Source organism: Eptatretus burgeri, chromosome 1 (assembly GCF_056783735.1).
Source record: "Eptatretus burgeri isolate ZD-2024b chromosome 1, Ebu_testis_v1, whole genome shotgun sequence".
NCBI classification, from domain to species: domain Eukaryota; kingdom Metazoa; phylum Chordata; class Myxini; order Myxiniformes; family Myxinidae; genus Eptatretus; species Eptatretus burgeri.
This window is the reverse complement of record NC_140961.1, coordinates 23,023,693-23,050,642: the sequence shown is the minus strand read 5'-3', so window position 1 is coordinate 23,050,642 and position 26,950 is coordinate 23,023,693. Positions and strand designations below refer to the sequence as shown.

Sequence of the window (26,950 nt, the reverse complement as noted above, 5' to 3'; positions counted from 1 at the left end):
TACCTCCCCCCCTCGTCCCTTGTCCTACCCTCCCCCTCCCCCTCCACCTCCTGCACCCAAAGCCTCCTCCCCTACCTCTTCATTAAAAGTGTGGACCTCAAATATCCGGGGCCTTCGCTCAAACCTTACATATCTTTCCATATAGGTTGCCACTGACAAACCAGACATTATCTGCCTAACAGAAACTTTCCTCTCCCGAGACGTGTCTGACTCCCAAGTATCTCTCCCTGGTTACTCCCTCTTACGGTATGACAGACCTGAGCCTCGTCCTGGTGGAGGTGTTGCTCTCTTCATCAAAGACTCTATTCCTCTTTCTCCATGCACTGCTCTCACTCCCCCACACCCCCAGGAATACCTCTGGCTTCGGCTTCCCCTCCACTCCCACCTCATGTTTATATGTGTACTGTATCGTCACCGAACAGTGATGACTCCTTCTACACCTCACTATCCGAAAACATGGACCATCTTCTATCTTCTCATCCAAACGCTCTCTTCCTCTTATGTGGTGACTTCAATTGTCATCACGCCAGTTGGCTAGGTGTGGGTACCTCTCTCACCTGCCATGGCACCTCAGCAAAAGCTTTCTGCGACTCATTGGGACTGACTCAATCGGTCAACTTCCTGACCCGGATCTCAACCAATGGTACTCCATCTCTTCTGGATCTGATTTTGACAAATTTCCCTGACAATATCTGCTGCTCTTCCTTCGCTCCAATTGGTTCTTCTGACCACGTCCTTGTTAAAGTGGACATCTCTCTGGCTGTTATCAGAGAACCACCTCACCGCCGTCGAGTCTGGCATTTCACTCAAGCCGACTGGCAGGGTCTCCGAGCAGCCATCAAACTTACAGACTGGTCTCCTATCACTACTTTCTCAAACATCAACTCATCCTGGGAATTCTTTCAAAGAAACTTGCTCTCCCTCATGCACAGATTTATCCCCTCTCGTGTTCAGTTGTCTTACCCTTCCTCCCGCCCTTGGTTTACTGAAGCTTGTGGCGAGGCAGTTGTCCTGAAACAACTTGCCTTTGCCTCATGGAAAGCAAACCCAACTGAGGGCAATCTCAGTTCTTTCCATAAAGCTCGGAACAAGTGTGTATCTACCCTCAGGAGAGCCAGAAAACAACATCTTTCTCATCTCAAGTCTGAACTCTCAAACCTCTCTCCCTCCTCAAAATCCTGGTGGCGTTTAATCAAATCTGTTTCTGGTGTATGTTCCCCCATCCATCTCCTCCCTTACCTCAAATGGCCGCACTGCTGATTCCACACGTGATAAAGCTGAATGTCTAAACTCGGTGTTTGCAGCTAAATCTTGTGTCCTAAACCCATCACTATCTCTACCCACTTTACCCAGTCGCACCCAACTGTCCCTGGACTCTGTATCCTTTTCTCCTGACAAGGTGGAGAGCTTGCTTTCAAACCTCGAGTCAGATTCTGCAACCGGTCCAGACGGCATCAGCCCACGTGTCCTCAAAGCCTGCTCTTCTGCTCTTGCTCACCCTCTCTCTGTTCTATTCACCCTCTCATTTGCCCAAGGTCATCTGCCATCTGCTTGGAAATCTGCTAACATCACTGCGCTGCATAAAAAAGGTGCAAAAACAGATCCCTATAACTACAGACCAATCAGCCTTCTCCCAATAATCAGCAAGGTGATGGAATCCATCATCGCTTCAGACATGAAATCGTTCCTCTTCTCCAATGGCTTGATTTCCAATCATCAATTTGGTTTCAGACCAGGTCACTCTACCCTGGATATGCTGCTTCTGCTCTCCCATCAATGGATGGAGGTCCTCAATGCCAGACAGGAAATCCGAGCCGTATCCCTGGACATATCACGTGCTTTTGACACAGTCTGGCACCCTGCACTACTCACCAAACTCTCTTCCCATGGTATTCAAGGCCATCTCCACTCATGGCTCGCAGACTTCCTCTCCTGTCACAGTCAACGTGTGGCCCTAAATGGAGTTCTTTCATCCCCTCTTCCTGTGCAGGCTGGAGTTCCTCAAGGTAGCGTTCTGGGCCCTGTTCTTTTTCTGGTTTTCATCAATGATCTCTCGGACTCTCTGGAAAATCCTCTATTTCTCTTTGCTGACGACTCCACCCTCTGCCGTACCATCTGTCATCCCTCAGACCGGCAAGCAGCAGCTTCTTCACTCACTGCAGATCTGGATAAAATCACAAACTGGTCCAACACGTGGAACATGTCTTTCAATCCGGACAAATCTCACACTCTCACTATGTCTCTTCGAAAGGACCGTTTAGAAAACCCCCCCATCCACTTTCTCAACAATCCTCTGGAAGAAGTCTTTTCTTTCAAGCTTCTGGGTCTCACTATCTGCCATGACCTTTCCTGGGAAAGTCACATTTCCAACCTCGCCTCAAAAGCCAGTCGCCGACTGGGCATCCTCCGTCGTGCAAAGCCCTTCCTCGGCCCACCTGAGCTCCTGACCACTTACAAAGCTTTCGTCTGCAGCCTGATGGAGTACTGCTCTCCCCTCTGGGCTGGTGCTCCTGCCTCCCACCTTTCTCGGCTTCACGCCGTCGAAACCAGGGCATTTAAGATCATCGGCATCTCCCGCAATGAAGCTGAGTCTTTGGGCCTCTCACTCAATCACCGCAGGTTGGTCGGTGGTCTTTCTGTCTTCTACCGACTCCTCTCCAGCCTTGCCCCCCCTGCTCTCTCTGCGATTTGTCCCCACCACATTTCCACAGGGCGCTCAAGGTCCGCCAACAACCCCCTTCTGGTAAAACTACCAAAATCACGAATCACTGCTCATCTTCACTCTTTCATTCCTCTTTTTTCCCGCCTTTGGAATAAACTTCCTCACTCTATTCTTTCCCATTCTTCCCTCCAGGCTTTCAAAACAGCTGTTCACCACCACCTCTTATCTTCCCCCATCCAAATCCTCGATCTTTTCTACCCCCGATAATCCACCCAAGCCCACTTCCTTCAATTCTCCTGCTTTCCTTCCTGAAAGTCCCTGTAATGTCCATCTTCTCTTCACCATGTTCCCCGTCCCATCCCCATCCCTCTGCCTTCCACAGGCATCCCTCTCATGGCAGAATCCTCGACGTGCAGGTCGGTTCAGCGTCTCTCCCTGCAGATCCAACACGCAACACTGTGCCTCCTTCGTTTGCTCGCTTCAAAGCGACTCCGAACACTCCTCGAGAACCCGACTGTTCTTCACACACAATACTCTTTTACGAAGCCTTCGTTTCTCTCGCTTCGAAGCCACTCCGAGCACGCCTTGAAAACCCGACTGTTTTCCACACACAATCCTCTTTCTCCCCTTCGTTTCTCTCTCGTTTTTGCTCGCTTCGACACACAAGGACGCCTTCTCTCTGCGACTGAACACAAACCCCTCCCCTTCGCGTTACTTCCTCCCTCTCGCCACACCCTCTCTCCAGGCCACACTCTCTCTCCAGGCCGCACCACCTCAGCCGACTGGGAAGGGCCTATCCCGGGATGGGGTAGGAACAAGAGGGATCTCTCAGTCCTCCACCACCGCACAAACAACAAAACAGCCTTTTACAGCTCCCGGCACACACATAACATCCTTTTACCAAACAACCTAGCTATACAGGCATTTAATGGGGAATCTGAGCTAATCCTATATTTAGTAGTCCAATAAGGGCCATTTCCATAACAATATCTCTCTCTCACTCTCTCTCACTCTCTCTCACTCTCACTCTCTCACTTCCGTGATATATATATATATATATATATATATATATATATATATATATATATATATATATATATATATATATATATATATATATATATATATATTGTTGCGGATTCGCGCCCGCCGGCGTGCGGACGGCCACGTAACTCGAATCGCGGCACGTCGCCCACCGGACGGACAATCCCGTCGTGACACTCTCGGACTAACACCGGGAACTAGTCACGGGTGGGCCTTTCGGCCTCACCACGATCGTGCCAATCGGCCCCCCGCGTGGGATAGGGTTGCTCGCCAAATTCGACCTACCTAAGTACCCACACGGAGGGTAGACCGGGCGATCGCACCTCGCCGCAGGTCGACTTCGGACACGGGCCACTTTAAGCGACCCGTTCCGTACTATCGGGATAACCGAGCGGTGTTATCGTCAACCTGGACGGTTCGATTAATTATCGGGCGTTTTAGCCCACGACCAACCCTTTACGTGAAGTAAGATAGAGATTCAATTAGAGAAAAGACGAAGCGAAACGGGAGAAACAGTTCAACATAGAGCACATTTATTTCGCGATGGCACACGGATAGCACACATATACAATTATACACCAAAAGCAAATGTAAAAGAAGAAGAAACACACAATAATGCACAAAAAGCAAATGTAAAAGCAAAACACAATGCAGATCTACCACCGACTACCGAGCACACGGCAACACTTATACAGTTTTACTTCACAGACGGCGCCGACAACACATATACTCAAAGCAAAAGAAAAAGGGACCACCCTCCACGATGAGGGGGGGCAGACGGGCCTGGGGCCGAGACCGCGTCGAGCCTACCCGTCTGGTGATGAGCCGCAAAATGGCGGTGGCGCCCCGACTCCGCGGGCCTCGCTGGGACTGCCTGGTATGGGGTGGGAACGGGGCCCCCTTCTCACACTATCTCAGCGCGGGGGGAAACAGGAGGGGGTTGTTGATGCTCGGGGGGGGGATGAGGATATCTCGCTGGTTCGGGTCCCGCGACGAGCGTCTCCACCGCGACCTCGGTCGCGTTATCGGCCTCCCCTCTCCGCAGCTCCCCGACTCTGACACAAGCGCCCCCTTGACTGCCTTCGCCGCCGCCACCTCTCCAACTCTCCCACTCTCCACAGCTCCGTCCAACTGCTTTCTCCGACTCTTCTCTTGACTGACTCTTCCCAACTCAACTCTGACTCCGACTCTTCCCAACTCAACTCTGACTCCGACTCTTCCCAACTCAACTGCCTTTTTGGCGAGCGAACGCGGCCCTTTATAGCCCCCGGGGCCTCGCTCCTTCACCTTCAACCCTTTACCTCTGGCTGGCTCCCCATTGGACAGAGGAAAAGTGGGCGTGAATGCTTTTTCATCCATGAATCTGCATATAGCGATTACACTCCGACGCACCCGGAGGCGGGGCCAAATCGCCCCACGCTCGCCGATAGGACGGAACAGAAGTGGGCGTGAGTCGTTTTTGATCCGATTTCTTCGGAAAGGCTGGTGTTTCTGCACCCGCTGCTCGGTGCGAGCCCTGCACGAGTCCAGTATCGTTGCCCACAAGTGGCGCGGGAATGACGGTGATGCGATGGTTGCGAGAGCGAGATGTGACGGCAAGGGTCGTGGCTGTTGTTGTGAAGCGGCGCTGCGGTTGGTGGTTGTTGTGTGATGGCTGTTGAGACGTGGTTGGTGGTGGTAGTGATGGTAGTCATGGCGGCTGGTCCAAAATAAAGATAGTAAAAGAAAAACGGCTATCTAGAAGGGTCGCAGCCTGAATGAATGACATTTATTCCCTCTAAACAACGGGTTTGGGCCTAACTACACATATACTTACAGAGATATCTCACCTAAGGGACCTGAATGGTGGTTTGCGAATTTCGTCAACCACAACAATATATATATATATATATATATATATATATATATATATATATATATATATATATATTTCTCTCCCTCTCCCTCTATGAACTCCACAACCATCTGCCCTCACATGTGCGAGTTGTTCCTCCTCTCAGAGAGGATGTGATACGATCCGGGAATCAAGTCTCCTCGAGTGGGCCCCAGGCTCCAGTTCGCCCCCCTAAACCTTAACCTCGGCCACTAATGCACTCTAAACCTATGGCACCAGTGCCCGGTTCCCTTTGTGGTGAGCCAGGAAGCGGGCAGATGTCAGAGGTTGGGAGAGTTGTTGGTTTGTCGACCGAGGTGTCTGTTCCACCATCTCGTTCACCCCCAATCACTTCCAATGCATCCATAGCAAGGTTGATGCCAGAGGGATACAGCTTTGTGGATGTCAGCAGGGCACTTGGAATCGCACAAAACGACAGACATTGCCAGAAGCATTTTTAGAGAGTTTGTGGCTCCCTCGCGAGCCCAGCATTTCCTGACTTTAACCCCCCCCCCCACACCTTCCTCCATCACGATAAAAAGTTTTTTTTATCGTCTTTAAAGTTTTTAATCGACGACTAAAGCATTATTTACTTTCAGCAATGGATGTTTATAGCTGAATTTGCATGATTAATTATTTTTACTCTTGCCGAAGGAGAGGGTATTGCATTTGGATCCGTCTGTCTGTCTGTGTGTCTTTGTCTGTCTGTCTGTTTGTCCGCACAGAACGTTCGTGTTTTTCTCCTCAGCCGCTTGTCGGATTGAGACGAACTTTTCACCACAGGTGTGACTACTCATGTAGAATGTTTTAATAATTATGACATCATAGGTCATGTGGTGTGACAGCCATGTTGGAAAAATTTTGGACCTCTGTATCTCTGAAACCGCACCAAGGAAAAAATTGAAACTTGGCACATAGCAAGTAATACTCTTCGGGAATGTTTTTTTATGACATCATAGGTTCCTTCGTTATGACGTCATAATTGTAGGAGAACGCTACATCCGATGAGTATGAAAAATTTTGAGAGTCATCTTGGGATAAAATAGTCCACAAAAATTTTTGACGACGTCATTGGTCACATAATTTGGCAGTCATATTGTTTTTTTTTTTTTTTTTTTTTTTTTAAACCTTCAAAAATCTTCTTTTCTGAAATGGCTGAACCAGTTATCACTGCCAGAAGTTATAAAGTAGCAGTTATAATTATGTCTCTTATTAATTAACACACCAGTACACAAACACCACACAACACACCACACAAAACAAGTCCTGGCCCTCCTGCAATCTCTGATTGCTCTTTTTCTTGTTATCTTTGTTAAATCCATTGCTCCCTCTCACATCCTGACACTGCTGCACTCTGTTCATTGGAACTCTCACTCTTGGCTCACCCACTGGCTCCCAGGTATGAGTAAACACCTGAATGAGTTTGTCCTGCCACCAGACCACCCCATAGCCTGCTGTGTGCTAGAAACACCCCCATCTCTCACTTTCCTGTTTCTTTGTTCGTGTAGATGGTGATTTGACTGTGGCACTTTCGAAAATTCCTTTTGTGTTCCATGTGATTGCCTTACGTGTGAGGATTCGTATCATTTTTGTTTCTGTAATTTTTTTCTCATGCATTAAATTATCAACACCTTGAGGCGCTTACCATTTCGCCAAGTAAAGTTTGGTTTGTAAAACTGCTTGGGCAGTTGTAGGTCAAATCTTATAGATATAGGTCAGTTCCTGTCTGTGTGTCACAAGTGCTGCCCATTCTCCAAGCCATGACTCCACTCCTCCCCCCCCCCAGTGTCACAAGCACCGCCCATTAGCCAGGCCACGCCGTTCACTCCAGTGGCCCAGAAATAGCCACTATCTTTTTCGTTCTGCATACCTCTTGTGTACATTTGAAGACCGAACGTGTCTTTCATCATTAAATGAAGGTACCATTTTGAGGAAACCAAGGCACATTTTTGATTACAACTCATGCAGAGGAAATGAGGTAATGCATGCTTTGTTTGCAGCCCAATGAAGGTACATTGTTGTTCTTCTTTCTCGTGGTCCGATCATCAGTCATTCAAGATGTAAACCCAGCAGATCTCAACCTTTCTTGCTCCTTCAAGATATTCTTGGGCCTTCAATTCATCATCAAGATATTCTCTAACTGTAAGAGCATAATGGGCTGGTGCACAATCTGGTGGTTGCAGGATAGCTGATTCTTGACAGTTGAAGACTTCAAAACAGCTGTCAGGGGCTGCTTTTATGACCTTCAACCCTGAACATGGAAAATGGTGTCCGGAAGAACATGGAGAAAAATTCAAATTTATGCCGAGAATGGAGGGAAGCATACAGATAAATTCTAACTGCGTGCATAGGGACTTTGTGGCCACTCTGTAGAATACCAGAGCCTGCAAGGATGAGCTGTTCAGCATGAATGTTGTATGGGCCTGGGGCCTTACCACACTTGAGTTTATCAATTGCAGTCTCAAGTTCAGATAGTGAAACTTCTTTGGTGAGGCCAAGATCAACAGATGGTGAGTGCCTAATCTCCTGAAGTCTCGACTTGACATTGCGGGAGAAAGCTATATCTGGTTGTGGATATTTGCCGTTGTTAACGAGTGTATGGGAAATTAAATCTGGAGTAATAGGGGAGGGTTGTGATTTTGCTGTTCTCCCAGTTAGGCTATTGATCAGCTGCCAGGCTTTGCGGCTTGATTGACATTGACATTTTCAACAGCTTCTCACCATTGTGACTTGCAAACCTCTTCCCATCAGGATTTTAACTTTGATGCTGTATGAGAGGTTTCCGACTCATTCGGTGCATGGGTAAAGGCGTCATAGAGCCTTTTGCACCCAGGATCCCAGCCTGGTATGTATGTTGTGTGGCAGCCACGGAGAATGAAGGACTTGGAGGCTACACTGATCCCATCACAAAAATAAGGACATGCCTCTTCGATGTTAATGGAGTCTGGGGGAGGAAGGGTGGCTGCTTTGTCATCTGTCATTTCCCTGTCGCCATCCCAGTCCCACTGGCTGAAATTCCATCTCTTAGCTGGAAGAGAGTGTGTTGGGGCCAATAGAAGGGCTCCCTTAATGAGGACAGGACTGTGGTTGGAGTGTGGAAAGTGATGTAAAACCAGTCTTGCCGGCGTTGCAATGCTGTTGCCCTGCCTCGACACCAGGACAGGCTTTGTAAGTGGTGTTCCAGCAGCTTGAGTTGAAAGTTTCTCGTTCACGACGATCAATGAGAAGAGTCAGATCAGACTTGGATGCCCAGTTAGAGTATCTCACCATTTGCTGTGATGTAGTTGTAGCCCCAATCCCAATGTTGGAAATTGAAATCACCTATATAAAGAATAGGGTAGTGCAGTGGGGAGGTTACTAGGTCGGAGGAGTACTGATGATGGCTTGTACATATTGATGATGTAGAGACGCTGTATTTTTATGACATACCATTGCAGATCGGAGTCAGGAGCTGACATTGCAATTACTGTGCAGTCGTAAACAGAAGACTTGACGTAACTTGCAATGCCATGGTGCTGGCTGGCTGCCTGTAAAGGCTAGCAATTTAAAGCCAGGTACGTTTGCTTTACTTTCATCACAAAGTTGTATTTCTTGGAGCAGAATTACAAGTGCATGATTTGCGGTAGCTATGTGGTGGAGTACATCATGCTTCGCAGGCATGAACTCCTCTATGTTAAGTTTCAGGATCCCTGGAACAGCAGCAGTGTGGTAAGGGTTCATCTTGTTCAAAGAGACTAGTCCAAGGAGGTATTTGTACAGCACGCAGTAGGTCAAAGTTAGCTTTTTAAAAAGCTGTTTGGTTGTACCAGCATTAATTACTATAGAAGGTGGATACTGCTGTAATTTACTTAGGTACTCTGATGAAACACAGAGAAAACTTGAGTGGACCAAAAAAAACTACAACTTGTCAGCTGTCGGACGTTTCCGGGATGGTCCGCGTGGAGATCATTTGTTATGCCATCGAATTCACATATTATGTGACGTAAACAAACATCACCTGTGCGTTTATGTACATTTTAAAAACCAAAACAATGCCTTGAAAACTGAACAAGGTCCGTTTTCATTACAACAAAAATAGTCATGATTAATATTTGAAGTCTATTTTTTTCAAAACTGCCCTTTTGGCGGCGGTTTGTACTTGCTGTATGCTGTCGAGGTGTCCAGGAGTGTGTTCAGTTACCAAGCAGCTAACACTTGCCAAGCCAGACGTTCCTTATCAACGGTTTTGAATGGAGTGCTTGCTTGAGTACTTAAGCCACTTGGCGAGTGCTCTATCAAAAACTTGGTAACGAGACACCCCAGATCCATTACATGGCGACAAGAATAAACATCTACACCATGACTTATTCCGGCATGCCATATCAATGGATTCGTCCCTCAGAGGGAAGATTTCGACACGACACGTGGCAAGTTAGAGGCGACGAGGAAAGTTAGAGGTTGGTAGGAATCAAAAGTGGGTTTTATTTTAATTATTTTTTTTCTCAAACGTGGTTAACAACCCGGCGAAAATTCACTTGCGGGAGGAGGGAGGGAGAGGAAGGGGTGGGGTGGGAGTCTGGTGGGAGGGAAAGAGGTGGGGTGTGAGTCTGGAAGGAGGGGTGAGAGGATGCAGGGGTATGCGTGGGATGAGAGGGGAAGAGGTGTGAGGAGGGACCCGGCGTTGCCCGGCAATTCCGGGTACCCATGCTAGTTGATTATAAAACCTGATTTATAACTGACAAGATTTAGATCTCGGATCAAAGTACGCGGCACCTTCCTATTGCTCAGGTGCACTGTGAGGTCAAATAAATTCATTAGAATTGCGTCTCCATGGACAAGGTCCGCAATGCATGGTCTTCATTCTATTGGTGCAGGAAACTTGCAATCATGGCTCCACTGAGTATATGCCAAGGACTCCGGGCTGTTTGCCGTTTCCTTGATGTTCCTGTTGACAGTTATACATCGTTAATTCTGCTTCGAGGAAGAGAAAAAAGAAATGGCAGTTTTGTTGAAGATCAAATCTTGACAGCATGAGGAGGTCAAAAACTTGTTGGTCGTTGATGCTCATGAGATACAGAGACTTAGCTGGAGTAATACGCAAGGAACGAGAAGAAGCATTGTAAAATTGCCGAGGAACCACAGAAAGGGTTAAATTAGAGCTGGTTGATACCAGGACAATGCAACAAGTGTTTAAATGAAAATGCTAAAAGTGAAGGAGGTTTTTTGCCCCCCCCCCAAATATATATATTTTTTTTTTTACTCAAATTCGGTTAATAAGCACTCTAATGCTAATCATTTATTCGGCCACTCCAACGAACAGTACACAATAACTCGCGTGTTTGCCAATTCAGATGTTTGCAATAAAAATTTTGCCAATTCAGACTTGCAAGTTATGCAATACGTTTGTTTTGTCTTTCTCCCACCACATTATTCCACTCCACACTTGATAGGAGAGGATACTCTGGGGTGGGTGTCACGTGGGTTGGTGTAATTAGGGAGGAGTCTTGGCTCAGCATTGACTTTTTTTTAGGTGCAAATGGGGTATTGGTGTCATTCCTAATTTGCCTTCAGGGAATACAGCGAGTCAAACACGGAGCATTAACTAGTACCACCTGTTGGACAAACCATATGAGCAGAAAGATGAACCCTTTGCTAATTCTGAGTAAAGGTGCATCGTCTTGAGAAACATATGATTTCCAGAAGGTTGGAATCCAAAACCTTTATATCCCCACCTTCCGTGAAATTTGAACTTTGTGGGATGACAAGCCGGTGTTTTCTCCACCACACCATCATACCCATTACTTCTGACACCTAAGGTGGATGGACGTTAAGTTTTCACCCCTGTCTGTCTGTCTGAGCAAGATATCTAAAAACCTCGTGGATGGATTCGGACGAAACTTGGCGGACAGGTTGGATGTGTGACAAGGACGAATTGATTCGATTTTGTTGACGATCCGGATGCCAGAATTTTAAAAGTGATTCTTCTTCATTGAGAGATGGGGCCAAACACAATATATAGCACAATATCTCAAAAGGTTTTGGACGGATTCGGACAAAACTTGGTGAACGAGTCGGGCAGGCGATGAGAACAAGCCGATTCGATTTTTGGTTCAGGTCCGGATGCAGATCCAGCCCAACGGTGAGATCAAAAACGTAAACTGTTCACTCTAGCAGAGGCACGTGCCCTACCGAGTGCCATTCTCGTTCCTACAGCCGTCTTCGAGCAACCTGACACCATGACTGACTACTTTTGGTGTGCATGCATACTTCCAGGTCTCAGTATTGTTGGATGATTGCCGCATTGCAATTGTGCTTCTCTTATAACTTTCGAGCTCCTCCTGGATCGCTTGTCCATCACGTGTTAAATCTAATTTGCATCGCTTGCGTGATGGTGACACTTTAAATGTCCGCCTTTCTCACCGTTTCGATTAAATTGTTCCTTGTGTGCCCTTGTTTTCCCATGTCCAGCATGTTCGCATTTCTCCTGCCAAATCCACCCCATACCTACCAGGGCCGCCTATACAGTGGCGTGTTGGACTGCCTCCGGCGAACTGCCCTGACCGAAGGCCCATTGGCATTGTACAAGGGGATTGGACCAGCCTATCTGCGCATGGGACCGCACACCGTTATTTCACTTCTACTTTGGGATGTATTTCGGGGTGTACTGGTGTGAGAGCCAACAAAGCTCCGGACACGCGTTGCGAAACACTTCCAACCCGTCTGATGAGCTTATGGACCTTTTACTTTTTTTTAAACCACTTCAATCAGCAACTTTGTTTTAATCACCAATTAAATATAATTTTATGATGTTTTTATAACCGGTCATCAATGTACCATACTCTCTATAGAGAATCGTTTCTCTCGTAGCAGTCCTTTGGCAAATGCTCCAATCCCTGTTGAGACACCACTCACGTACGGAGTGCTCTCCTTCCCTTCTCAACCTCTCTCTGACCCTTCTTGAAAGACACTGGGGTTATTTAACATCCATCAGCTAATACGGGCGGACGGAACCGGACTTGATGTCCCACCGAAGCGTACTTTGTGATGCAACGCCTTGCAAGCGAAGCACTTATCTGCGTTTATAATTGCATCAGGAGTGAAACCCAGAAGACACAGCTCTTCACAAATCTACTGTCAGGGATTTTAAAATTTGCTAAATATTTACAGGTGATTTATTAAGCCTGCACTTTATGCTTGTTTATCATGGAATTTTTAAAAATTGTATACTGTACTTTCAAGTGTACATAATAATCTGCATTGTATTAAAAAAAACAAACCCCCAAGCTCTTAGCCTATTCTCATCCCAAGTCTTTGTCTCCAAATTCCATTGCCCCCACATTCCCCAACCCTGACAAAATTGCCTTCTTCAATGTTCCCAATTGTACGGGTTTTCAACTTCCGAGGCTTCTGTTGCAATGTGACAGCTTTCAATCTCGGCCGCTGCTGATTATATCTGTTTAACGGCACGTCCCCGATTTCCTCCGTGTCTCTCCCTGGCCATTGTCTCCGCCGGTCCCAGAGACCTGAACCCCATCCCCACAGTCGTCGTGATATACACCATGAACAATGCAAGTTCCTCGCTCTCGGTGTGCTGTCCACTCGAAACCCCCAGCCCAGAAGTAACTAGTTTTGCTTTCCCCTCCACGACCACCCTCTTGTTTGTCTATTTGCTCTACGGTCTTCGGAACGGCGACCATGCTCATCACCCGTTTCCTCTTCCACTTGATCTCATTCTGCATTCAAGGGATGAGATGACAACATCAATTTTTCAAAAACAGCACCATTTGCATTTCATGGCATGTTTACACTCGAAACACCTGCTCACTTTTGGGAGCAACCTGGCTGATGGAAGTGGTTGGGTGATGAAGATCATCCAAGCCGTTTGAGTCGACGATGTTCAGACATGCCGACATACAAACGTACAGAGAATTTCCAGATTCTAGTTTGACTAGCATTTAATATGACGTCAGTGCTGTCTCGCAGAGTGGGGGAGAGGTATTACGCATGATGTCACCAGTTTTTGGACCAATCAGATGCCGTGGTCACATTTTGAAAGGAGTCTCGCACGCATTGCCTGGTCCTCAGGTTCACAGATCAGATCGACCAATGAGAGTCAAGAATTATAAAATCCCAGCAGGCGTCCCACCCAGTTCTCCCCTCCGATCCAGATGTCAATATCTCATTTGGCTTTGTCGTTCAACTTTCCTCTTAAACTGGTTTAAATAAAAGATCAATTGTGGCCGAAACAAAAACATGTACTTTGTCCTTTGTAGCCAAAGCACAAAACTGAAAAAAAAACCGCGCTCAGCTCCATTGTGACGCTTGCGAACACAAACCTCAACGGCAACGAAATTGCGTCACGATGACGTCAGACAAAAAAATCCAACTTTTCCACGGCAACCGCATCCGAGTTGCAGCCAAAGGTCCACGACGTCACGTGATGCTGTTTTGGCCAATCAGGAGATCGGAAGCGATTTTTCCAGGGTTGCAAACAGCTCCGGTTTGCTTCTCCGTCGTCCATCGTTTTTAAATAGTGAGCGTGAAGCGAGGAAGCAGCGCGTCCCATGACTCGGAACGGACACTCTACAAATCCTTTGGCCGCCGAGGCTGGTTCGATGTGGATTGGAGAATGGGAAGGAGGAGAGTGAGTGGAAGGAGGAGGAGGAATGAATCGAAGGGTCAAGAGGAGTAACGTGATGACGTCATGCCGTGCTTCCTCACGTTCTCCAAAGCAAGAGTTGGAGTTGCGGGTAAGCATTACCGGCTCTTTGATCGATCGAACCTTTCCTTGTGTAACAACTTTAACTTCGTGATATTTTTTTTTTTCCCCACAGAACGCGGAGTAATTGATGTACGAAAATTGACGGTGAATGACGTAAAGATGCTTATGGACCCCGTGTTGTTGGGAACAGCGAGCCGCTGTCTTTACCTCAGGGAGTTGTTCGGCCGGTGTTGGTCACCGTGCGTGAATCGTTTACGGGCCGCTCGGACGTTTATCGTTCTCTGAAGGACGACGGCGAATAACCGTGGTGGTGTCTTATGGTGGTTGTGTCGGGGGGGGCCACCCTTGGATCTCGTGGCTGGGTCGGTCCAGTGTACGGAGTGCCGGCACACAATGGTCTTGTCTTGCGGAGACGTGTGATCTTTAAGGTCCATGAACTAATGTTAGCACAATGGACACCGCAGGGACTTTGTGACTCAAGCGCTGCATTTGGAAACTTCAATCGGACCGTTTATAGTTGGGGTGGGAATCGAACCCAGAGTAGACAGCTGAAGGGAGGGAGGTGTTACGTTGTTGAAATCGATGCGTGTGACACGAGAGCAAAATCTAAAACCACCACCTCCCCCTCCCCGACACCACCTCCCCCTCCCCGACACCACCTCTCCCTCCCCGACACCACCTCTCCCTCCCCGACACCACCTCTCCCCGACACCACCTCTCCCTCCCCGACACCACCTCTCCCTCCCCGACACCACCTCTCCCTCCCCGACACCACCTCTCCCCGACACCACCTCTCCCTCCCCGACACCACCTCTCCCTCCCCGACACCACCTCTCCCTCCCCGACACCACCTCTCCCTCCCCGACACCACCTCTCCCTCCCCGACACCACCTCTCCCTCCCCGACACCACCTCTCCCTCCCCGACACCACCTCTCCCTCCCCGACACCACCTCTCCCTCCCGACACCACCTCTCCCTCCCCGACACCACCTCTCCCTCCCCGACACCACCTCCCCCTCCCCGACACCACCTCCCCTCCCCGACACCACCTCACCCTCCCCGACACCACCTCTCCCTCCCCGACACCACCTCTCCCTCTCCTACACCACCTCTCCCTCTCCTACACCACCTCTCCCTCTCCTACACCACCTCTCCCTCTCCTACACCACCTCCCCCTCTCCTACACCACCTCCCCCTCTCCTACACCACCTCCCCCTCTCCTACACCACCTTTCCCTCTCCTACACCACCTCTCCCTCTCCTACACCACCTCTCCCTCTCCTACACCACCTCTCCCTCTCCTACACCACCTCTCCCTCTCCTACACCACCTCTCCCTCTCCTACACCACCTCTCCCTCTCCTACACCACCTCTCCCTCTCCTACACCACCTCTCCCTCTCCTACACCACCTCTCCCTCTCCTACACCACCTCTCCCTCTCCTACACCACCTCTCCCTCTCCTACACCACCTCTCCCTCTCCTACACCACCTCTCCCTCTCCTACACCACCTCTCCCTCTCCTACACCACCTCTCCCTCTCCTACACCACCTCTCCCTCTCCTACACCACCTCTCCCTCTCCTACACCACCTCTCCCTCTCCTACACCACCTCTCCCTCTCCTACACCACCTCTCCCTCTCCTACACCACCTCTCCCTCTCCTACACCACCTCTCCCTCTCCTACACCACCTCTCCCTCTCCTACACCACCTCTCCCTCTCCTACACCACCTCTCCCTCTTCCTCACCACCTCTCCCTCTTCCTCACCACCTCTCCCTCTTCCTCACCACCTCTCCCTCTTCCTCACCACCTCTCCCTCTCCTACACAACCTCTCCCTCCCCTACAGCCCTCGCCCTCCCCCTCCCCTACATCCCCCCACAAATTCTGACGGTATGGTTCAGATCGAGGTATCGCACTACAGTAAGCACTTTCCTATCTCTGAACTATACCGTCAGGGTCAGTGTGTAAGGGAGGGCGAGGAGTGGTTTTAGGTTTTGCCCTCTTCTGAAACACGTATCATTTTCACAATTTCACCAACAAGGACATCGTGTCCTCCCCTGGCTGGCTATATGCGGACGTGCAACAATGTGGAACATTATCTCTCTGTGACAGGCGAATGTGATAACCCATTTCACGAAATTGTCTGCAATCCTTTTTAATATACCGAGAATTATACTGGGAAGAGCGCATATCTCCACCAGGCTGAACAGTTTATGTTTTGCATCCCACTGAGAGGCAGGATCTGGATCTGGACATAAACCAAAATCAAATCTGTTTGTTCTTGTCACATAACCAACTCGTCCACCAAGTTTTGTCATAACTCGTCCACAACTTTTTGAAACTTGATGCCAAATGTCGCTTTTGGCCCCATCTCGCAATGGTGAAGAATCACTTGGAAAAGTAAAAAATTCTCCTATCCGTATCCGGACTCGGATCTTCACCAAAATTGAATCAATTCGTCCTTGTCGCACACCCAACCTGTTGCACCAAGTTTCGTCCAAATCCTTCCATACTTTTTGAGATATCGTGCTATATATTGGTTTTAGTCCTATCGCTCAATGGTGAGGAATCACGAAAAAAAAAAATTCTCGTATCCGGATCTTCACCAAAATCTAATCAATACATCTTTGTTACACACACACACACACACACACACACACACACACACACACACACACACACACACACACACACACACACACACACACACACACACACACACACACACACACACACACACACACACACACACACACACACACACACACACACACACACACACACACACACACACACACAGAACCTCTTCACCAAATTGAATCCGAAGCCATCTACAACTTTTTGAGATATCCTGCACACAAACAAACAAGACTAGAACTACGTTGTCGATGGCACACCATCGCATATTCCCGCGCGCACTGCATTGTCCCATTAACGCTAGGTGAAATTTTATCTTGCAAAATGGATTGACTATTCTTTTCTATTTGATGTGCTTTATGACCAAAGACTTACTATGTTTACTATAGTGTAGTAGATAGTAGAAAAATCGTGCAAATTATGATACAAGCATCAAATTTGGCATTTCTGTTCTGCAGGACTTACTGATCAAATTTGCCCGATTGGCCATTTGAAAATCCAAATTTTGAAAGACTTGAAAAAAAAAAAACTTCAAAGAAATTTGAAGTCACAGCTGGCTGAAATTCTTGAAGCACAAGTGAACATCCCAGACAGAGAACCAAGGGGAGATGCAGTCATCATTGATGGCTCAGCACTTATCAATGCCCTACCTCCACGCACTTCAAAGATATTTGATGACTATGCTAAAGAAGACGTCATCCCAAAGGTGGAATCCTATGGTGCCAGGTACAAGAGGGTGGACGTAGTGTTTGATGTGTACAAGAAGTCAAGTCTGAAGTCTGAGGTAAGGTCGAAAAGGGGGCAAGTTTCGTCCAAATCCTTCCATACTTTTTGAGATATCGTGCTATATATTATTTTTAGTCCTATCACTCAATGGTGAGGAATCACGAAAAAAAAATTCTCGTATCCGGATCTTCACCAAAATCTAATCAATACATCTTTGTTACACACACACACACACACACACACACACACACACACACACACACACACACACACACACACACACACACACACACACACACACACACACACACACACACACACACACACTGATAAAGAGGAGTTAATTAGAAGAAAGGAGAGGAGATGAGGCTAACGGTCTCATAATACCTTGCACGGTTGACCGACCGTGCTACCCAGTACATTTTGGGGGATGCTCTGCTGAACGATCCCTCCTTGAGAGTTGGCGCGTCGTCTCCTGCTTGGCAAGGGCGCCGGGGCAGCAGCTGCGCCGATCTAGAGAATGGGTGAGGGAGGGCAGTAGGTGTACCCAGCGGTGAGTGGGTGGAGAAGGTGGGGCAACAGGTGCATGCAGCGATCGAAGGCCGGACAAAGTGCATGACTCCGACTATGACGGACGGCTTTGCGATCTGTCCTTTATCGGATCCATCGTGCGGGGTGGGGGTGACAACCTGAAACGATGCGTCGTCGCCTGAATTGAGCACTCCCATTAGACCCCAGCCACCACGTGCCCGGCCGCAACGGCTGGAAGCAGCCTTATTTTACATCTGGTGAGACATCGCCAAGCTGTGGAATCGTCTTGCTCTGAATACCGCGACATGAACCGTCCCGCACTAAACTCCCAAGCCATGCTCTGGGTGAGGCCGATGGCCGCGCCGGTCAATGCGCCCGCTTCGTGGCATGCTACTCAGCGCGCTGTGATTGGCGCTGATCAATGCACTTGTCCCGTCCGTATGCCATGCGGCCCGAGCGATCTGGGCTGTATAGCATGCCTCTGCTTGGTGGAGGATGCATTGAGGCGGAGGTGCGAGAAGATCTCTGCTGTCCGTGGGAGATATTAGTGGCCGCGGTGGCGAGCGAAGATCGATGGTAAGACGCCGTTGTGAACCAGCGCGCAGACCTGAACAAAGATGTGCGTCATGCGCGTCCCATATAGCACGATGGCAATTATCATGGGGCTGCGTGCGGGTCCGCCATCGTGCATGTGGTTATTTATCACAGTGGTGATCCTCACAGGTGGGTGCCCCTGCGCGGTGCCGGCCCCGATCTGTGTCATGGATTGAAGGAAAGGATTGGATATAATTATTAGATGCAGATTTGGGTTGAAAAGAGCACACCGTGCGCGTCCTGTACAGCGTTGGGATTTAATGTATGGTTCTATTCTTTCGTGAGACACCATATTCTTGCGGCGGAGGATTTTTCCATCGTGTGGTTGATGCTTCTTTTGGCCTCCGCGAGGACGCATTCTTATCTTGGAGGATGTTGCTGTGGTGTGTGCGTGTGTGCGTGCGCGCGCGCGCCATCTGTGTACGGTGCCTGCCTAGATATATTTAAGGATTAAGAGGAAAAGAGTTGGAGTGAAGATAGAGATATAATCAGACCTAACTATGAGACTCGTACAACGCACTGTCCCATTTGACCCATTAGACATGAGAGAAAGGTCTAACTGCAGTATGTTAATGAAATAACTGTCTGAGGATCACTGTATGATGGATGCCATTGCCTTGGAGCAACCCTTCCTCTGTCATTTACCCCCCCCCCCCGGCTTGATGTATTTCGCCATTTACCCCCTTATTCCCATGCAAAAAAAATGTATAGCTGGCATAGAGGCACAGAAAAAAAGAAGATAGAACAATTTTATTATTAAGGATTTGCACAAAATAAACTTTCATAAACGAAATAAAAACATACAGTCCACTTATAATCAAACAAAAATACCAGAAGCATTAATTATCAGTGGGAACTCTGCTGATTCATTGAGTCAACCAGTTTATTTATTTGAAGAGCTGTTGATGACAACGCTACCCTCATGTCATCATCGGCTTTCAGGCGGTTCCTTGCCTTTGTCTTCATTGCTACTAAAGTAGAGAAACCTGATTCACATAGATATGTGGCGACAAAGAGAACAAGCACATTGAAGGCTCGCTGAGTAAGAAGTGGGAATGAATCTGTGAGTTTTATCCAGAAATCAACACCAACTCTATCAAATTCTTCCTTAAGACTAGCACAAGATTGAAGATCAATCAGCTCCTCTTTTGCTGGGTTGTCATCTCTCATTTCTGACAGATCAGTGGTAAAAGGTCTTAATAGCCATCTTTCTGTAGGTATCATGTCTTTTGGAAAGTAGCCAGTGAAGTGATGCTTCAAGATGTTCAAATGTGCTGTGATGTCTTCATTTATTTCAGGTAATGCACCAGGTTCTTCTCTAATGGCCTCATCCAAGTTTGAAAAATTTGCAAAATTTTTTTGAAGAACTCTTCGTCCCTATAAATTCAGCTTCCCCAGGGTGGTTTTTTTTGCACTATAAATCTCTTCCCCCACTGCACTCCCATGTGTTTACTTCCATATACCGGGTACATCCTTTCACCCATGGGGCTCACTCACACTTGACATAAAGAGTGTCCACTCCCCCAGGATAGTTTTGCATTTTGCCCCACCTCCTTCCCCAACCGCAACCTCATTACCCACATCATTACCTCCCCACTGTGTTGGTTTGTTCTGATTTGCCATGCCACACCATTTGATCCACAGGGCTCAAACTACTTTCTCCAACGTCAACCCATCCTGGGAATTCTTTCAAAGAAATTTGCTCTCTCTCATGCACAGATTTATCCCATCTCATCTTCAGTTGTCCTACCCTTTCTCCCGCCGATGGTTCACTGAAGCTTGTGGTGAGACTGTTGTCTTGAAACAACTTGCCTTCACCTCATGGAAGGCAAATCCTACTGAAGGCAATCTCAGTTCTTTCCGCAAATCTCGGAACAAGTGTGTGTCTACCCCCAGGAGAACCAGGAAATATCTTTCTCATCTGAAGTCTGAACTCTCAAAAATGTCTCCCTCCTCCAAATCCTGGTGGCGGCGAGTTAAACCTGTTTCTGGTGTATGTTCCCCCTCCATCTCCTCCCTTACCTCAAATGGCTGCACTCAAATTTTCATGTGCAGTTTCACAGCTGACACTGCAAATGAAAAGACTGAATGCCTAAACTCTGTGTTTGCTTCAAAATCTTGTGTCCCAAATCTCATTGCTTTCTGTACCCACCTTACCCAGTCACACTCAGCCTTTCCTGGACTCTGTGTCCTTTTCTCCTGACAAGGTGGAGAGGTTGCTGTCTAACCACGACTGATTCTGCAACCGATCGAGATAGCATCAGCCCTCATGTTCTAAAAATGTTCGCTGTTGCTCTTGCTCACCTTCTCTCTGTTCTATTCACCCTCACATTTTCACACGGTCATCTGCCATCTTCTTGGAAGTCAGCAAACATTGCTGCTCTGCATAAAAAGGTGCAAAAACGGTTCTCTGCAACTACAGACCAATCAGCCTGCTCTCAATCATCAGCAAGGTCATGGAATCCATCATTTCTTCCAACATCAAATCTTTCCTCTTCTCCATTGGCTTGATTTCCGACCATCAATTTGGATTCAGACCAGGTCACTCAACCCTGGACGTGCTACTTCTGCTTTCCCAACAATTGATGGAGGTCTGAAATGCCAAATATGACATCAGAGCCATCTCTCTAGACATATCGCGAGCTTTTGATATGGTCTGGCATTCTGCACTGCTCACCAAACTCTCTTCTTATGGTATCCAAGGCAATCTCCACTCAGGGATCGCGGTCTTCCTCTCCTGTCACAGTCAACGTGTTGCTCTTAATGGAATTCTCTCATCTCCTCTTCCCGTCTGGGCTGGAGTTCGTCAAGGCAGTGTTCTTGGCCCTGTGCTTTTTCTGGTTTTCATCAATGATCTCTTAGATTCCCTGGAAAATCCTCTTTATCTCTTTACTGATGACTCCAACCTCTGCCATACAGTCACTCGTCCTTCTGATTGGCAGGCAGCACCCTCGACTCTCTGCAGGTCTGAATAAAATAACAAGCTGATCAAACACTTGGAATATGTCTTTCAATCCTGACAAATCTCCCAGCCTCACCATGTCTCTCTGAAAGGACCATCTGGGAACCCCCTACCCCCCCCACCCCCATCTACTTTCTCAACAATCCTCTTGAAGAAATCCTTTCATTCAAGCTTTTGGGTCTCACTATCTGCCATGATCTTTCCTGGGAAAGCCACATCTTCAAGCTGCCCTCCAAATCCAGTTGCCAACTGGACACCCTACATCGTGCAAAGTCCTTCCTTGGCACACGTGCGATCCTGACCACATACAAAGCTTTCATCCGCAGTCTGATGGAGTACTGCTCTTCTCTCTGGGGTGGTGCTCCTGCCTTGTTGTATGTTTCTGTGTATTAGCTCTTACACGAGCCTTGAGTTGGTATATCAAAAAAATATATTGCCATGAAGACGGTTCACTTCCTCACAGTGATTTTGCACAATAAACCTCCCCCCAAAGCCACCACCCCCTGACCCTCCCACAAACCAGCCCCATCTCCCACCATGTGTTTTCTTCCTTCTACTGGTTACACCCTTTCACCCATGGGGCTCACTCGCACTTGACATAAATAGTGTCTGCTCCCCCGGATAGTTTTGCACTTTGCCCCACCTCCTACCCCAACCCCAACCCCCACTCCATCACCCCCCTCCTATGTGTGTTTGTCCTGATTCAGAAGCAAAACCTTTTGATCCACAGGGCTCAAACTTGCCATGAAGACTGTTCACTCCCCAAGGGTGGTTTTGTACTTCAAACCTCACCCCAACCTCCCCCAACTTCCCCAACCCCCCACCTCCATTCCATCCATTGGTACCATACTCTGTGCAGAGTGTTGGTGCTGCCCAAGCGGTCTCCTTGGCTATTGGACACAATCCTGAACAGGTTGCCACTCTGACCCAGGATACCAGCATGCTGGAAGGACCTCGGAAGGATGACAGGCCGAGTTAACCCCACCTGGTATCAATTTAACAGCCAAGTGGGGTTTGAACTCAGGATTATAGGATCCCAAGCCCACCACCCTAACCATTAAGCCAACAAAAGCCAACACCCACCTCCCCCATACCACTTCCACCCCATGTGTGTTTGCTTACATATACTGGATACACCCTTTCACCCACGTAGCTCACTCACACTTGGCATGAAGTGTCCACTTCCCCAGGAGAGCTCCTGCCCCAACCTCCACCCCCATTAGCCCTTGCTGTGTAAGGATTGTGAGTAAAATATTGTTTCTTCTGATTTATCCGTCACATCCTTTGACATGGTGCACAAACTTGGTACCAAGAGTGTTCACTCTCCTCAGGATGGTTTTGCACTATGACCTGCTTCTCCCATAGCACCCCTCCCCCTTCCCTTTCCGTATCCCCCCCCCTTCATCCAACTAAATCTATGTAGATTAAATAAATCTATATACACTACATTGGAGCCGCAAAGCACGAGATGGAAGCCAAGAAGCCGAGAAAATGTTCAAAGGAACACCTACCCCCATTGACAATCGATGAATTGTGCCTTACCTCCCATATCTGACAATGACATTTGACTCCCACCTCAATTTGGAGCGGTGCAGCAGCATCAAGTCAATCAAGTATGTGCTAAAGTATGTCCACAAAGGTTGTGACATGGCCATCTACAAACTCCAATCTGATAAGCCAAGAGATGAGGTGCGGGCGCATCAGACTGCCAGATACGTCGGTGCCACTGAAGCCTGCTGGAGGTTGTTTGAATTTCCAGTGCATGAGCACAACCCTTCAGTGATTCCACTACAAGTTCACCAGGAGACCGGACAACGGGTCATATTCACCTCTGAGGAGAGTGCCAGCCAGAAAACGTAAGAACCACCCAAGACCACCCTCGCATCTTTCTTTGACCTTTGCACGTCTAACAGACAAGAACAAGGACCAGTCCAAACTCCAGTTCAGCTTTTTGTCCAAAAACTATTATATGCAAGTGTGCCAGAGTTTTTCACATGGAACACATCAAGCAAGAAGTGGCAAAAGCACCATGTATGAGAAGATGTCTTCCATCATGGTGAAAAAACTACTTTTAAAAGGAGCAATCCTATTGGAAGAGTGTACAATGTCCATCATAGGCTGCATGAATGCTTTTATCTATGGTTGCTGTTGCACCACAAGAAAGGCCCCGTCTCATTTGAGGACCTCAACACCGTACAAGGGATCAACTGTAACATCGTAAGAGAGCCCTGCTGCCTCATGGGTCTGTTTGAGGATGACCAACATTGGCAATTTTCGCATGCAAGAAGATTCAGAAAGCTGTTTCCATCAATGCTGCCCTCATTCTTCACCATCTTGTTCACAGCTTGTGACTTTTGAAACCCACCCATGCTGTGGGAACAAAGCAAGCAATGCATGGTCAAAGATTCTCCATATGAATGTCACTTGAAAGCAAGGCAGCCAGACATGGATTATGACTACATCTTCAACTAGAAGGGCACTCGGTAGAGCACATACCTCCGCCACGCAATGCCTGATCCATTGGAACATATCGAGCCCAATAACTTTTTGAAATATCATGCTATATAGTGTTACAGCCACGGGTACCGAGTGTATTATGAGGAGATTAATCCTCGTTTCTCCTCGGAAGAACTGGACCTGGGGCCACCACTCACAATTAACTTTGTGGTATGGTGGGCTGCTTAGCAACCACGAACGCCAATCAGTTAACCACGAGTTCCAGTGTCCACCGTCTCATTTGCCGTTTAACTAGAGGTCACGTGGCCTCCTGACTGGGGAACACGCCCTTGGCGATGCACCAATCTTATTTTGATTCGATCTTAAGTAGGGCGGCCGAACGTTTACCGCTGGTGCACGCCGACTATGACAGGTTAATTAGTTTGGGAATTACCTCCCTGTCTATCTAGATTCGGACAATGCTGGATCAATAGAAGGAAATGGCAAACACGGACAGGTTGAGACATCAAGGAATTTATTATTAAGAAAAATAAATAAACTGAAGAACTTTTTATTTCCTTGTGTTGTAAATGGATGTTTTAAAATCGATCAAAATAATCTCAAAGAACGAAATAATTCAACAAGCATTTAAAGAAAAATAGACAAAGAGCAGACAAAAGAAATAGACATAAGGCAATTATCGCTGTGCCTTACTTAACAATTACACATGAGACATGGGTACCCAGCAGGTCATTCAGGGGTAAAATTAATCTGGTCTCACGTTACCAAGGCAAAAGTTGTCTTGCGTCTAATAAAATGACCAAAAATGTGTGTGCGTGCCTTGGTCAACTGCCAGCGCCCTGCCTCACTATGCACCCACCTGCAAACAGGCTCGAACACCAATCAACATAACGTCGTCACCCCCAGGAACCAGGGATGCCAATAATCAGGTACGCCAAGAGTCAGGTACCGAGCAGAGCCAGCAGGAATGGTCCAACCATCACCAACGGTCAGGAGCTATCAGGAGCTGTAAGGAACCGACAAGAGCCATCACCAACCATCAGAAGCTATCACCAACTGTCAGGAAGGCGGTCCTTCCGTCCTTTTTTCGGTGACCGGTGTGGGCAGAGCCTCAAGCAGACTTCAGCCAAATCCAGCTTGTCTATTGGCGCATCGCTGCACATGACCTTTTAACTGTCAATTCTCACGATCATTCCTTCCCCACCATCGAGCGAGATGCAACTTCCAACTAACACAGGCCTGACTTACAACGCCATGTTTGGGGCATGGGACGAATGCCAGAAAGCAGCCATTTGCCGGAATTACCGAGCAAAAACGTGAAGCACTCACAAAACGTCCATAGAGCTGCCGAACGGGGCGTCAAACGTCAATGGAAAAAGGTGGTCCTGAGATAAATGATCCACAGCCATGTCTTACCGTGAGAATAACTGTTCAGGAAAAGCTTGTGATGTGTTTAATCAAATGTCCTGTAAGTCCAAAGTGTAAATAAATCGTCTATTTCTCAATGCATCCTGATGGAAAGGGAATAGAATGAGTCTCCTTTGGACTAACGGCTATCTATCGCGTGCACGAACGGTGAATAGCGCTCATACAGAAATGGAAACTAACGTAAAATCATTCGTCACGAATGTGTCATAAAGAGGAAAAGGTTATCCAATAAGAAAGAAAGGGAACCTATTATTTAAGGCCCGGTCACACCTTGACGTTTTAGCCAACGTATGCCGATTTTTGATTTTTTTTTTCTAAAACGCTGGCACACGTTGAATACGTTATGGGTAAGTTTTGATAACATTGAGAGCACGCTGAAAAACACTGCCATACGTCGTTGTACGCTGGCTTTAAACGTACTTTTTGGTTGTCCTCAAATTTTTTCATGCTTGAAATTTCACGACGTATGCCGGCGTATGACTCACACGTTCCGCTACGCTGGCCACAAGTTGTATGCACGGTCTGCGATCGTTGACAGACGTCAACACATGCTACTTGTAAGTTAATCATAAGTTGAGACACGCCGAGGTAATGTTTAGCGTACCCGAAACTTATTTCTAACCTATGATTAACGTGTTGTTGGCACGTTACGCGATCGTTGCCACACATCGACAGACGTTACTTTTAAGTTACTCATAGGCTGAAAGACGTCGGTATAATGGATCGTCCTTGCGTCAGCATCCACGGCCTCAGCCAGGACACTTATTTGCAGCATTCTTCAAACTTTTCTTCGGCATGACGAGGATGTTCACACTTCGATGTCTAGCTTGTCTATGATTCCAATTGTCCATCTGCAGCGTCTATTTAAAATAGTCGAGTTTGAGCGTTTTAACACGTTCAGAAGAAACGCTTCAAATTTCAAAACCCCAGCGCCAAAAAACAAAGGCGAGTGACAGCAATTTAAATCGTTCATTGTAAACAATGAAAATAGCTGAGTGGTACCGTTTAAAAGTCGTTGAGTGTAAAAAAATCCAATTGTTGAGCGCAAGCGTCTACTTTCAATAGTGGGGTTTGAGCGATTTAGCACGTTCAATAGAAACGATTAAAATTTCCGAGCGCCAGCGTCAAAAAACAAAGGCGAGTGACAGCAATTTAAATCGTTCATTGTAAACAATGAAAATAGTTGAGTGGTACCGTTTAAAAGTCGTTGAGTGTAAAAAAAAAATCCAATTGTTGAGCGCAAGCGTCTACTTTCAATAGTGGAGATGCAGCCATTTAAATCGTTGAGTGGCAGCCTATGAATAGCAAACCCTACGTCACCGGCAAAGATAAACT

The 26,950-nt window shown here is 47.6% G+C and overlaps 2 protein-coding genes across 9 annotated transcripts in view; both read left to right on the top strand.

The window, feature by feature from the left end:
* Window positions 1–12,841, top strand: part of LOC147034020 (solute carrier family 25 member 34-like) — a 45,138-nt gene extending 32,297 nt beyond the window's left edge. For 3 of the 7 annotated variants that reach the window (XM_085875170.1, XM_085875161.1, XM_085875187.1), the window contains 2 exons: window positions 7,366–7,498; window positions 12,070–12,841. In XM_085875170.1, the coding sequence (XP_085731296.1) occupies window positions 7,366–7,498; window positions 12,070–12,365 (429 nt within the window). In that variant the 3' untranslated portion in view covers window positions 12,366–12,841. The other 4 variants (XR_015056508.1, XM_085875179.1, XM_085875205.1 and 1 more) reach the window with 4 other exon arrangements.
* Window positions 12,842–14,031: 1,190 nt separating this feature from the next.
* Window positions 14,032–26,950, top strand: part of OAT (ornithine aminotransferase) — a 41,640-nt gene continuing 28,721 nt past the window's right edge. For both annotated transcript variants that reach the window (XR_015056500.1, XM_085875143.1), the window contains exon 1: window positions 14,032–14,308. The gene's annotated coding sequence lies outside the window, so the exon portion shown is untranslated. The remainder of the gene's footprint in view (window positions 14,309–26,950) is intronic.